The 13,041-nt window shown below is 36.1% G+C and overlaps 1 protein-coding gene across 1 annotated transcript in view; it reads left to right on the forward strand.

Annotated features, from left to right (window-relative positions):
* The window catches only part of CFAP210 (cilia and flagella associated protein 210), a 24,488-nt gene extending 11,853 nt beyond the window's left edge, over window positions 1-12,635 (forward strand). Inside the window, exons 6-9 of the mRNA XM_055572324.1 lie at window positions 1,922-2,061; window positions 4,464-4,656; window positions 5,324-5,488; window positions 12,168-12,635. Coding sequence (XP_055428299.1) covers window positions 1,922-2,061; window positions 4,464-4,656; window positions 5,324-5,488; window positions 12,168-12,512 — 843 coding nt within the window. The 3' untranslated portion in view covers window positions 12,513-12,635. The remainder of the gene's footprint in view (window positions 1-1,921; window positions 2,062-4,463; window positions 4,657-5,323; window positions 5,489-12,167) is intronic.
* Window positions 12,636-13,041: the final 406 nt, after the last annotated feature.

Genomic DNA, 13,041 nt, shown 5'->3' on the forward strand with positions numbered 1-13,041 from the left:
TTCCTCCAGAATCAACAAGGAATGAGACAGCTTTTCTTTTTTTGCCTTCCTGTTCTCAGAACAGAGGTGGCTTCTGTTCTCAGGATTGCCTCATGGCCTTGAATAGCTGCTGGAGCTCCCACCCTCCTGACCAGACTCCAGGCAGCAAGAAGAAGAAAGGATGAAGGACAGAAAAGAGTGTTCTAACTATCTTTTCTCCTTTTAAGGAAATTTTCCAGAACTCCCACTTAACAATTTCCATTAAATCTCATTGGTTGTAATTTAGTGACACCTCGCTGAAAAGAAAGCTTGGAAATATAGTCTTCTAGCTGAGAATATTGCCACTCTGAACAAAATCTGGGTTCTGCTACTTATGCAGAAGGGAAGAAAGACTCTTTGGTAGGCAGTTAATTATTCCTGCCATTTTTGTTTTTTTTTTTTTTACTTTGAGAGTTATCCTCATCTTTGTCTTCTAAATCTTCTATTGAATTTTTAATTTTAGTGATGAAAGTTTTAATTTCTAAGTATTATAGAATACTAGTAATATCATTTTTATTCCTTTTGCATGAAGTCTTATTCTTGGTTCATGAATATAATATTTTTATCTCTCCAAGTCACTTTGGAATAGGACAGACCTGTTTTGAATGCTAACTTGGCTACTTACTAGCTATGTGACCTTGGCTTTCAACTTGAGGCTTTCAACTTTTAAAAAATCAGAATTAACTTTGTGTTAATTATACTCTTTGCTATTATAAAAATCCTTATGAACATTACAATAATTTAGAAAAAACAGTAAAATAAAGCTTTTAAGAAATAATTCAAAGCAATCACTTTTAAGAGTTTGATATTTTCATTACCTTTTCATGTCAACTAATCTATCTCCTAACCAGATTACAGGCTTTTAAAAGTAATATCCCATAAAATAGAAGAGTACTTAAACATAGTAGGTACATAGTAACCTTGAGTTATAAATATGTTGTAATAATAAATAATTGCACCTAGTAACTTTTACCTTGAATTCCCTTCTACTTTTGGTAACGGAAGCACTGATGTATCCGTATATCCCAGCTGTTGTGTTTAAAGGCACCTATTATTGTGATGGCTAACTGAGGTCAGGTAGTAGAATATATGCTCATATGAGCAGATTTTTAGTTTAAAAAATGACCTAGTTTAAAATTTTTTATTAGAATATACATCTGTATAATTTTTTGTATATGTATAAAAAGAAAGCCTAGACAAGAAATTAGTTTCAGAGTAATTGAGCCTGGTGGGTGGAATTAGGCATAGGAAGATAGTAATGTGGTAGGAAAAATTTTACACTATGTGTGTTTTTAAAATATTTTAAATTTGTATAGCATAGGACTAGATTAACTATTCAAACATTGAATGAGATTACGATATATTTACTGTATTTTTAATTATATTAATAGTATTGTTTTAAATTACATAGTTGTAAAAAAATGAGATATTTGAAAAGAAATACAGAAAATTAAGAAGATGTAAAAGTCATCTATAATCTCATACCCTAGAGACAACTACTGTTAACATTTGATGCATTTCTTTCAGGTATATATATTCAATATAAACTTATATGTGCATGAAAAACTAAAATACACTATGGTAATGCTTTATATTCTGCTTTTTCCTCATACTTACTGATTGTTATTTATATCTTCCAATGTCCTTGAGAGCAGTTTAACTGTTTCTCCATCACTGAATATTTAGAAGTTGTTTTCAGTTTTTCAATATTATAAATAACTCTGAGATGAATTATATTGTACATGAAATTTAATGCCCAGCTATGATTATCTCCTTGAGATAAATTTCCAAGAGAGAAATAATTATATAAGAAGCTGACCATTTGATAGATTCCTATTAGATATCTATATGTTGAGACTTTGCTTTGTGATAACACAATTCCCCCCCCCACACACACACCCAGGAACATTTGAATGATAAACATATCATCAAAGCTGTAGAACAGCAGCAGCAAGAGGAAGAAGATGAAAAGATTAGAAAATTTATCAAAGCAAAAAAGCGTCTTACACAAATGGGGAAAGAGAAAGAAGCTGAAACACACAGGTCAGTGTCTAAAATAATTTTTTTGTTTAATAAAGTACTATCTGAAATTATTTTATTTTAAATCAGAAGTTGTGATATGAGAGTGCAGTCTTTAGGAATAAAGATCTTATTATTTTATGTATATCAGGGCATTTAGCGCCTTGGTGATTTCAGCTTGGAGCATGTGAATTGGGGTTCCGTTGGAATATTGATGTCATCTATGTGGTTCAGTCCAGTTCAGTCGCTCAGTCATGTCCAACTGTTCGCAACCCCATGAATCACAGCATGCCAGGCCTCCCTGTCCATCACCAACTCCTGGAGTTCACCCAAACTCATGACCATCGAGTTGGTGATGCCATCCAACCATCTCATCCTCTGTCGTCCCCTTCTCCTCCTGCCCCCAGTCCCTCCCAGCATCAGGGTCTTTTCCAATGAGTCAACTCTTCGCATGAGGTGGCCAAAGTATTGGAGTTTCAGCTTCAGCATCAGTCCTTCCAAAGAACACCCAGGACTGATCTTTAGGATGGACTGGTTGGATCTCCTTGCAGTCCAACGGTCTCTCACGAATCTTTTCCAACACCACAGTTCAAAAGCATCAATTCTTTGGCACTCAGCTTTCTTCACAGTCCAACTCTCACATCCATACATGACCACTGGAAAAACCATAGCCTTGACTAGACAGACCTTTATTGGCAAAGTAATGTCTCTGCATCTATGTGGCAGATGACTGAAAATACTGAACATCTCTGCTTTAGGAGATGGGTATGAGAGCTGTATAAAAGCTGGAGATGGCTTTATGAGCCATTGATATACAAGTGGCAGCTGGAACTGTGGGTACAGGTGAGCTCACCTAGGGGGAGTAGATAAGAAATGAAGGTGACATAGTCCCTATGGAAATCCATAGTTAAAGGTCAAATGGAGAACAAAGATAATATGAAGACCAAGGAATAGTTTCCAGAGAATGGAGGAAAAGCAAAGAAACTGCAAAGGGTGGGGGTGTGTTTGTGTGTGAGAATTTAGTAAGGAGAGAGCAGTCATCAGTGTTAGATGACTAGAGGGAGAGAGTTTTAAAATACAGCACTCATCAGATGTAGAGGTCATTGCTTACCTTAGTGAGCAATTTGGGATGAGATGAGTGAAGATACAGCGTCTTTCTGTCTAGATTATGCTTTTCACTTGTGCAAAACCCTCTGGTGGCTTCACACCACACTTAGAGTGTTGATTATGGCCCATAAGGCTCTGTACCCATCCTAATTCCCAGTGACCCTAACTCCCTCTCCCAAACCTCACCTCTTACTGTTCTCTTTCTTTCCCTCTTCATCACTTACACTGAATTTCTCCTGTACCCTCATTGGGAAATGCTCACCTCCCTTGACTCTTTCAGATCTTTACTCAGATATTGCCTTCTCATTCAGGACATCCCTGTGTTATTTAAAATTATAACCCCACACCCCACATTGCTCATCACTTTAACTGCTTTCTTTTTTTCCTTGGTGCTCCAATACTATTTTAATTATTTAGTTTGCTGTGTCTCTACCCCAACTATTGTGAAAGCTCCACAAAGGCAGAGATTTTTAATGTTTTTGTTTACTTCTATGTCCCAATAGCTGCAATAGTCCCTGGCACATAGTAGATAATCAATAAGTCTTTAGAAAAACACTTGTTTTTGAAAGCCTAGGTGAAATGTGACTTTTTCCACGAAGGCTTCCTTTTTTCATTTGCTCACATCACTGTCTAGGTTTATTGTGGCATTTATCACCTTTTGCCTGCATAGTTATTTACATAACTGCCTTTTCTGCACTTTATTTTTTTATTCATTAATTTTTGGCTGTTCTGGGTCTTTGGTGCTGTGTGGGCTTTTCTCTAGTTGCAGGGAGCAGAGGCTGCTCTCTAGTCATACTGCGTGGGCTTCTCATCGCAGTGGCTTCTCTTGTTGTGGAGCACAGGCTCTAGGGCATGTGGACTTCAGTAGTTGTGGATTGGGCTTAGTTGCTCCATGGCATGTGGGGTTTTCCCGGACTAGGCTCAAACCTGCGTCTCCTGCATTGGCAGGCAGATTCTTTACCACTGAGATAGCAAGGAAGCCCTTTTCCCACTTTAGATTGTCACTTCCTTGGGGCATGCATTGTGTCCTTTCTCTTCGTTTCTCCAGTGTTGCTTCACAAATTCACTCAGTGATCAGTAAATATGTCACAACTCAAGTTAAGTTTTTGCCCAATTTCCTAAACCAAAACGCCCCCATTCCTTTAACAGACAGGTAGTTATTGTTGATGATGTGCCAGGCACTTTGCTTGGCCCTGAATGAGAGAGAGGACTTAACCCAGTACAAAAGGAAAGTTAAATTTATCTTCATTTAAAGTATATTGGCTCCATAACAAAACCATTCTTGAAGACTTGACTAGTAAATGGTTATTTTGTTACAGGCTAATGGAGGAACGGAGAGAAAGAATAAATAACTTCCTGAGTAAGCTAATGAAAGAGAAATTTGACAATGAAGATTTGATTATTGCTAGAGATATTGCAGAAGCTGAAGCTGAGTGGGAAAAAAGAGAAAGAGAAAAGTATGAAAAAAACAAAGCAGAATTAAAAGCAATCGCAGAACATAGAGCGCTTGTGGTAAGCAATTCACTAATGACAAGTAAAAATCAAACAAAATTGAGCCCTTTGCTGTACTTTCTCCTAACTTATTCCCTCTGCTTCTCTAACAAAAAACTAAGAGATTTGAAAAACAATGTATAAAATTATCTTCCAATATTCTTGAAATCAGATCCTGTTTACTTTCTAACAGAAAATGACATAATTACAAATAAGATCTTTATAGATGCAAAGTAATAGTCTCTTCTGTTTCAGAACCATCTGAAATGTAAAAAAGTTACTTTCATTTGAATGTTTTTAAGATAAACCAAGTAAAAATTACCCCATTGTGTTTCTGTGTATCTTAATACTTCAGAATTTAACTCTTACATGACTGACTTTCATAAGATTTAGATAGTTTTTAAGCATTATAGCAGTTATATAATGCTATAAATGTTTCCCTATTTTGAGATGGTCTTGCTTTTCTGTTCCTCTATTTTTTTAAACCAATATCATTCTACTTATGTTTTCATTGTTTCCTGATATTACTAGAACAAAAAGTAAACTGGCCATGTGTGAGTCACCCCAATTTTTGGCCCTTTCATTGCACTTGGCTGACTTTCCCCTTGGAACTTTCTAACTTCAAGGCCATTGGTTGCTAAAAATGGTGTTTTTTTTTTTTTTTTTTCTTTTGCCTTCTATCATCTAGATGAAGAATAAAGAGGAAGAAGAAAGACAAAGGAAAATAGAGGCTACAGAACAAATGCTAGCTATCTTAAAAGCAGACCAGATTTTCTGGGAGCATGAAAAGGAAAAAAAGCAGAAAGCTGATAAAGAACGTCGAGAAGTTCAAGATGCCCATATTCAGCAAATGGTAATCATTCCTAAATGTTTATACTTATAAATAAATATGTAATATAGATTTCATGAGTTTTGTTTCCCAGAAGAACAGTTTTATAAAGTAAGATTAGACGGTTGCTATGGTTATGACACAATAAAATGTACTACAAATGTGAAGTTTCTTTTTATCAGTATTGAAGTTTCCATACTAGGTTTATGTCTTTTGTACAGATATTTATCTTTCTTTAGTTTCAATTGCGTTTTAGTAAATGTGAAAGAAAATACAAATGCACATGGCAGGCCATGATGCTTCTTTTACTTTTCCCCCTCTTTTATAACTATTATCCAGAGAATATGTTGATTGGGATCTCATAGGTTTCATATTTGAGGTGAGTGGTGGTCCTGGAGATTTTAGAACATGTATGCAGGACTGGGCATGTAATTGTTTGTTTCTGAAAACTGTTTTCCAGAATAGCTCTACCATTTTCCATTCCTCCCAGCAATGTATGCAAAGACAAGTTACTCCACATCCTTGCTAACACTTGTTATTGCCATCTTTTAATTTTTAACAATTCTAGTGTAGTGTTATCTCATGGTGTCATTTTGCATTTCCTAACAACTAAAGATGCTGAACATCTTTTCATGTTCTTTTTAGTTGTTGTGTGCCTTATTTTGTGTTTACTTAAATCTTTTGCCAGTTATTTAGTTGGGTTGCTAATGTGGTGAAATATGCATAAAATTTACTATTTTTAATCATACAGTCCGAGGGCATTAAGCACATTTATACTGAGGTGCAGTTGTCAACACTATCCATCACCATAACTTTTTCATCATCCTCCTCTGAAACTCTGTGCGCTTTAAAGAGCAACTGTCTGTTCTACCTTCCTCCCAGTTCCTAGTAACCACTGTTCAACTTTTTGTCTCTCTGAATTTGCTATTCTAAGTACCTCATATTAGTGAAATCATACAGTATTTGTCCTTTTTTCTCTTATTTCACTGAACGTAGTATCTTCAAGGTTCATTCATATTGCAGCATGTGTCAGTTTCATTCCTTCTTGATGATGAATAATATTCCATTGTACATATACATCAGGTTTTGTTTATCCACACATCCATCAATGGATATTTGGGTGGTTCCCATATTTTGGCTATTGCAAATAATGACTCTATGCACACTGCTATATAGACAGACACCTGTTTGAGTTCCTGTTTTTCATTCTTTTGCTTATATACCCACAAGCAGAATTGCTAGATCATATAGTAATTCTGGATAGTTGTTTTTCAGAAATACCATAGTTTTCTACAGCAGTTGCATCATTTAACGGAGCCACCAGCAATGTTTGAGAGTTCTACCTCCTCCAAATTCTCAACACTCATTTTCTGTTTGTTGTTGCTTATCATAATGGATCTGAAGTGGTATCTCATGGTTTTCACATGCATTTCCCTCATGATTAGTGATATTGAGCATCTTTTCATATACTTATTGGCCATTTCCATTCAGGCTCAAGACTTCCTTTAGCACATTTTATGGCACAGGTAGGCTAGTAATAAATGTTTTTATGGAGAAGTCTTTAATGTTGCTTTCGTATTATTGGATACGAAATTAACTGGATGTCATTATTTTTTCAGCCTTTTGACTGTTTGTTCCAGCGTCTTCTGGCCTTCACCATTTGACTGGAAATCTGTTAATACTGTTTGTCCCCTGTATGTGATGTGTCATTTTTCTCTCGCTCTCTTGCTCATTACAAGCTTTTTTATTGTGGCTTCCTGCAGATTGACTGTGATGTGTTTTGAGTTTTTCCTATTTGAGATTTGTGGTGGATCTTGGATGTGCTACTTAATATCACGAAATGTGGGGAGCTTTTTACTATTTCAAGTATTTTTTCCTGCCTCTTTATCCTTTTTTTCTTCAGGGACCCAGTTTGCACATGCATAAAGACATCTGATATTGTACCAGGAATCTGACATTCTGTTCATTTTAGTCAATAATTTTCTTTTTCTTCAGATGGGATACTTTCTATTGACCTACTTTCAGCACTGATTCTGATGCTGAGCTCCCCTAGTGAGTTTTTCATTTCAGTTATTGAACTTTCAACTCTACAGTTTTTTTTAATATATAGCTTCTAATTCTGTGATTCCCAATTCACTTGTTCTGAGCATATTTCTTTTAATTTACTGGATATTTTCATAACTGCTTTGAAATCTAATTGCCAGAGTCAATATGTAGTCTCATTAATAGGTGTAACTTTTTTAACTATTCAAGTTACAATTGTTTCTGTTGAACTTTCTTTCCTGAAAATAATATAACATTTTCCTATTTCTTTGCAGTGATTTTTGGTTGAAAATCAAACACTTTATATAGACTATGTTGCAGATTCTGTTTTGTTCTGAGGGTTGTTTTAGTAGGCAGTTTCTTTCCCTGGATGCAAACTATGAAATCTGCCTTCACCACAGTACCTCTGATGTCTTTGGTCACTTTTACGTTTTAAAACCTGGATCCCTAGGGTTCTTTCCTCACTGTACTGGTTTTGTTTGACAGTCATCCAGTAATATGGGTAGAGGTTTATGTTCAGACACCTTTAGCCAGTAAAGCTTTTACTCCCATGCCTGCTATGAAAGCTGTGTGCAGGTTGAGATTGGTAGTCCAAAAATTCTCCTGTGTGGATGTATTCTTATCAGTCAGGAATGTGTGTAGATTTACCATTACAGTTTTTCTCTCATTCCAGAATCTCCTCCTCAAATTTCTAGCTATTTTGTCACTTGGCCCAAATAGAATCTGCCATCATTGTCCAGTAATCTGCATGTTTTTACCACCTGAGCTAGAGGGATAGAATTGCCCTCCAGACAAGAAAGTTATGAACTTGTACTTCCTACCTTCTGATCTAGTTTTTCATGAAAAAACACTTCTCAAGCAGTAGCCTGTGCATAGTTATTTACCAATGCTCTGAAATGGTTGACTTTAATAATCAACTTTTCTGTGGAGTTTTGCCCAGCCTCATGTGGCCATTATCAGAAGTAGGATCTGCCATATTATTTTGAAGCAAATACCAAATATCATTATCATTTTATCAATGTATATTTCAATGTATATATCAGTATCTATCTCTAAAACCCAGGGACTCCTTCAGTTCAGTTCAGTCGCTCAATCGTGTCCGACTCTGCAACACCATGAATCGCAGCACACCAGGCCTCCCTGTCCATCACCAACTCCCGGAGTTCACTCAGACTCATGTCCATCTAGTCAGTGATGCCATCCAGCCATCTCATCCTGTCGCCCCCTTCTCCTCCTCCCCCCAATCCCTCTCAGCATCAGAGTCTTTTCCAATGTGTCAAATCTTCGCATGAGGTGGCCAAAGTACTGGCGTTTCACCTTTAACATCATTCCTTCCAAAGAAATCCCAGGGCTGATCTCCTTCAGAATGGACTCGTTGGATCTCCTTGCTGTCCAAGGGACTCTCAAGTGTCTTCTCCAACACCACAGTTCAAAAGCATCAATTCTTCGGTGCTCAGCTTTCTTCACAGTCCAACTCTCACATCCATACATGACCACAGGAAAAACCATAGCCTTGACTAGACGAACCTTTGTTGGCAAAGCAATGTCTCTGCTTTTGAACATGCTATCTAGGTTGGTCATAACTTTCCTTCCAAGGAGTAAGTGTCTTTTAATTTCATGGCTGCAGTCACTATCTGCAGTGACTTTGGATCCCCCCAAAATAAAATCTGACACTGTTTCCACTGTTTCCCCATCTATTTGCCATGAAGTGATGGGACCAGATGCCATGATCTTAGTTTTCTGAATCTTGAGCTTTAAGCCAACTTTTTCACTCTCCACTTTCACTTTCATCAAGAGGCTTTTTAGTTCCTCTTCACTTTCTGCCGTAAGGGTGGTGTCATCTGCATATTTGAAGTTATTGATATTTCTCCAGGCAATCTTGATTCCAGCTTGTGCTTTTTCCAGCCCAGTGTTTCTCATGATGTACTCTGCATATAAGTTAAATAAGCAGGGTGACAATATACAGCCTTGACGTACTCCTTTTCCTATTTGGAACCAGTCTGTTGTTCCATGTCCAGTTCTAACTGTTGCTTCCTTACCTGCATACAGATTTCTCAAGAGGCAGGTCAGGTGGCCTGGTATTCCCATCTTTCAGAATTTTCCAGTTTATTGTGATCCACACAGTCAAAGGCTTTGGCATAGTCAATAAAGCAGAAATAGATGCTTTTCTGGAACTCTCTTGCTTTTTCCATGATCCAGCAGATGTTGGCAATTTGATCTCTGGTTCTTCTGCCTTTTCTAAAACCAGCTTGAAAATCTGGAAGTTCACAGTTCACATATTGCTAAAGCCCGGCTTGGAGAATTTTGAGCATTACTTTACTAGCGTGTGAGATGAGTGCAATTGTGCGGTAGTTTGAGCATTCTTTGGCATTGCCTTTCTTTGGGATTAGAATGAAAACTGACCTTTTCCAGTCCTGTGGCCACTGAGGAGTTTTCCAAATATGCTGGCATATTGAGTGCAGCACTTTCACAGCATCATCTTTCAGGATTTGAAATAGCTCAACTGGAATTCCATCACCTCCACTAGCTTTGTTCGTAGTGATGCTTTCTAAGGCCCACTTGACTTCACATTCCAGAATGTCTGGCTCTAGGTAAGTGATCACACCATCGTGATTATCTTGGTCGTGAAGATCTTTTTTGTATAGTTCTCGTGTGTGTTCCTGCCACCTCTTCTTAATGTCTTCTGCTTCTGTTAGGTCCATACCATTTCTGTCCTTTATCGAGCCCATCTTTGCATGCAAGGCTCTTAAGAATTAACATAATCACAATTGTTATCACATCTAAAACATTCAAAAAAATGTAACATTTAACATTCAGTGTTTTCTCAATTTCCACCAGATTGTCTCATGAATTATTTAGTTTCTTGAGGATGAAACAGGGTCCATATATTCTATTAGGTTGATTGATATATCTTTCAAATTTCTTGTAACCTGTAACTCTTCCTTCATCCCCATTCTTCTTGTTCTTATTCTCCTTGTCTTCATTGTTTATCTTGCAATTTGTTGAAGGAACTGGGTTTCTTGTCTTTTATTATAGTCTGGATTTTGTGGGCAGCCATGCAGGGTAGTATAGTTCCTTACATTTCATGCAAAATCCAAGGTAAGTCAGATTCAGGCTGCTTTTTGCTGAAAATCCTTCATAATTGGTGTGTATTTCCACTAGGAGGCATGTGATGACTGTCATCTCACTTTCTGTGATACAAGCAGACTTTGGTGATTGTTACCTAGATTTAATTCATAGGTGGCAAAATGTATTTTCTCCTTCCTTCTCATTGATTGCTTAAGTTTTCAAATAAATTTTCATGATCGGCAATTGGTTTCCCTTAAATATAATTTTAAAAGACAGAATAAATATTTGATTTTCACTTGAGTTTTCAAATAATTAGCTAACATCTCCTAAGGTATTTGTTACTTTACCCCCCATGTGATGATTTTTAGGATTTTAAACCAATCAATATTTTACAAATCTGTATTTGATGTATATAAAGTTTGAGGTACCAGTCATATGATCCATTATGGTTGTCCTTTCCTTCCACTCTCATTTCCTTTCTGTACTTAAAATACATTTATCCCTGTTCTCTCAATGTTTCTACAAAACTGCTACCAAATCAGTTTATCCCAATTGCTCCTTGTCAAGATCCCAAATTTCAGCATTTTACCATTGATGAGACAGCTTTTAGCCTTTTTAAAAAATTCCTAATGTTATTTAATGTCATTTTCTATGTTTTCAAACTCCTGGTGTCTGTCCCTATTCAACAAATAGCATAAAAGTCCTAGTGTTGAAATACAGCATTCTAATAAAAATTTGGTATTTTGTATTGAATACAAAATAGTTGTTCTATTTCATCACAAATTTCAGTTTATGATTTTAAGCTGAAGTGTCTGGCTACTGATTTTGAAACATATTTGCATGAATGTTATAATAATATATTCACAAGTGATTTTTTTTTTATAAACTCAGCACTTCTTAAAATGCATGGCATACAATGAAAAGCTGCCAACCAAAATATAGAAATCTTTAAAAAGCCATTAGTCACTTCATGTAATATAAACAGTTTTTGTAAATTATAAAAAGAAAAAAATGAAATGCTAGTAAACTAGTTTTTGATAGGTTGCTTATTCTACCTAGCTTCTGATCAACCTACATTGATAAATGTCACTTGTCCAACTTCAGATTCTTAGGAAACAGAGAATGTAATTAGTTTAACTTAATTCAGATATTCATTGGAGATTTAATCTTATGTGGCTGGGTCACACGGTGTATGTGGCTGGTTTGGGATAGAAGGTTTGGATGCATCCTTTCAGAACAGCGGATGGACTGGGACAGTGATTGGTATGCCTTCTATACTTGTGAAAAAACACACCTTATAATTGGTAGAAACAGGCTTTTAAACTTGGTTATTTTAATCTTAATTTCATGCTATATTATTTGAAGATGTACAATCACATAGTAAGGTAAGCTTCACTGAGCCACTGCTTTGAACATATTGTGAGAAGCATGGGAGAATTTCTGAAATAAATTATGTAGTTAAGTCAGGACTTGTCAAAAGTCAATGAATTTAAAAGCTCTATCTACAACTTTATATGCTATGTGTGTTTAGAAAATTGACCAATTTTCTAAACATATCAGAATGTAATTATATTTTCTCTTTCCCAAACAGGCCAAACATAAGTTTAATGCACTGCAAGCAAAACAAGCAGAATCAGAGTACTGCAGACTTACTGAAGCACTTGTGGCTGAAAAGGAGAAGGAATTTCAGGATTATGCCCGAGAAGTAATCGAATCTGAGTCTAAATCGACAAAGAAATATATTTATCCTCTTGTAAAAGCTGTACAGGAAGGACCTGGAGGTGGTCGTGGACCAGTTTTAGTGGACAGAGGTGGACTAAGACCCAGCTATCAGGCAAATGATATCACTGGAGTCCAGCTCCCTTTTTATAACTCTCAGGGATCGAAATATAATAATTTTCAAAAGTCTAAGGGAAGGCTAGGTTTTACATGGTAGAAAAAAGTTTATTTTTAAGATTAAGAAGACTAATTTGTAGCTAATCTGAGCTACACACTCAAGTGAATTATATTGGTTATATATATATATTGGTTATATATATATAACATTATAATTTGTTAATAAAGCTGCTTTTCATCTAAGTACAATTATGTCTGACCTAATTGATTCTTCCCCACTCAAGATTAAGTCCGATTCTCTTTTTTATTCTGATAAAAGATATATACAACAAAATGTATAATTTTAGCTATTTAAGAATATTCAGTGGCATTAAGTATATCCATAGTATTTTACAACCATTACCATTTATCTAGTTCCACAAGTTTTTCATTGTTCCAAACAGAAACCTGTTATCTGTACCTGTTAGTACACAACTGTTCTAATCCACTAATTCGATAAAGCACAGCTAAAACCTGTGGCAAAGATGTAAACTGGAACTAAAACATTTCGGGTTACTGAGAGGTCTTGGGGGTGGGGAAGGTGTAAAAATTATGAATCAGCACTACTTAAAAAGAAATACAGTATTACA

Source organism: Bubalus kerabau, chromosome 3 (genome assembly GCF_029407905.1).
Source record: "Bubalus kerabau isolate K-KA32 ecotype Philippines breed swamp buffalo chromosome 3, PCC_UOA_SB_1v2, whole genome shotgun sequence".
NCBI classification, from domain to species: domain Eukaryota; kingdom Metazoa; phylum Chordata; class Mammalia; order Artiodactyla; family Bovidae; genus Bubalus; species Bubalus kerabau.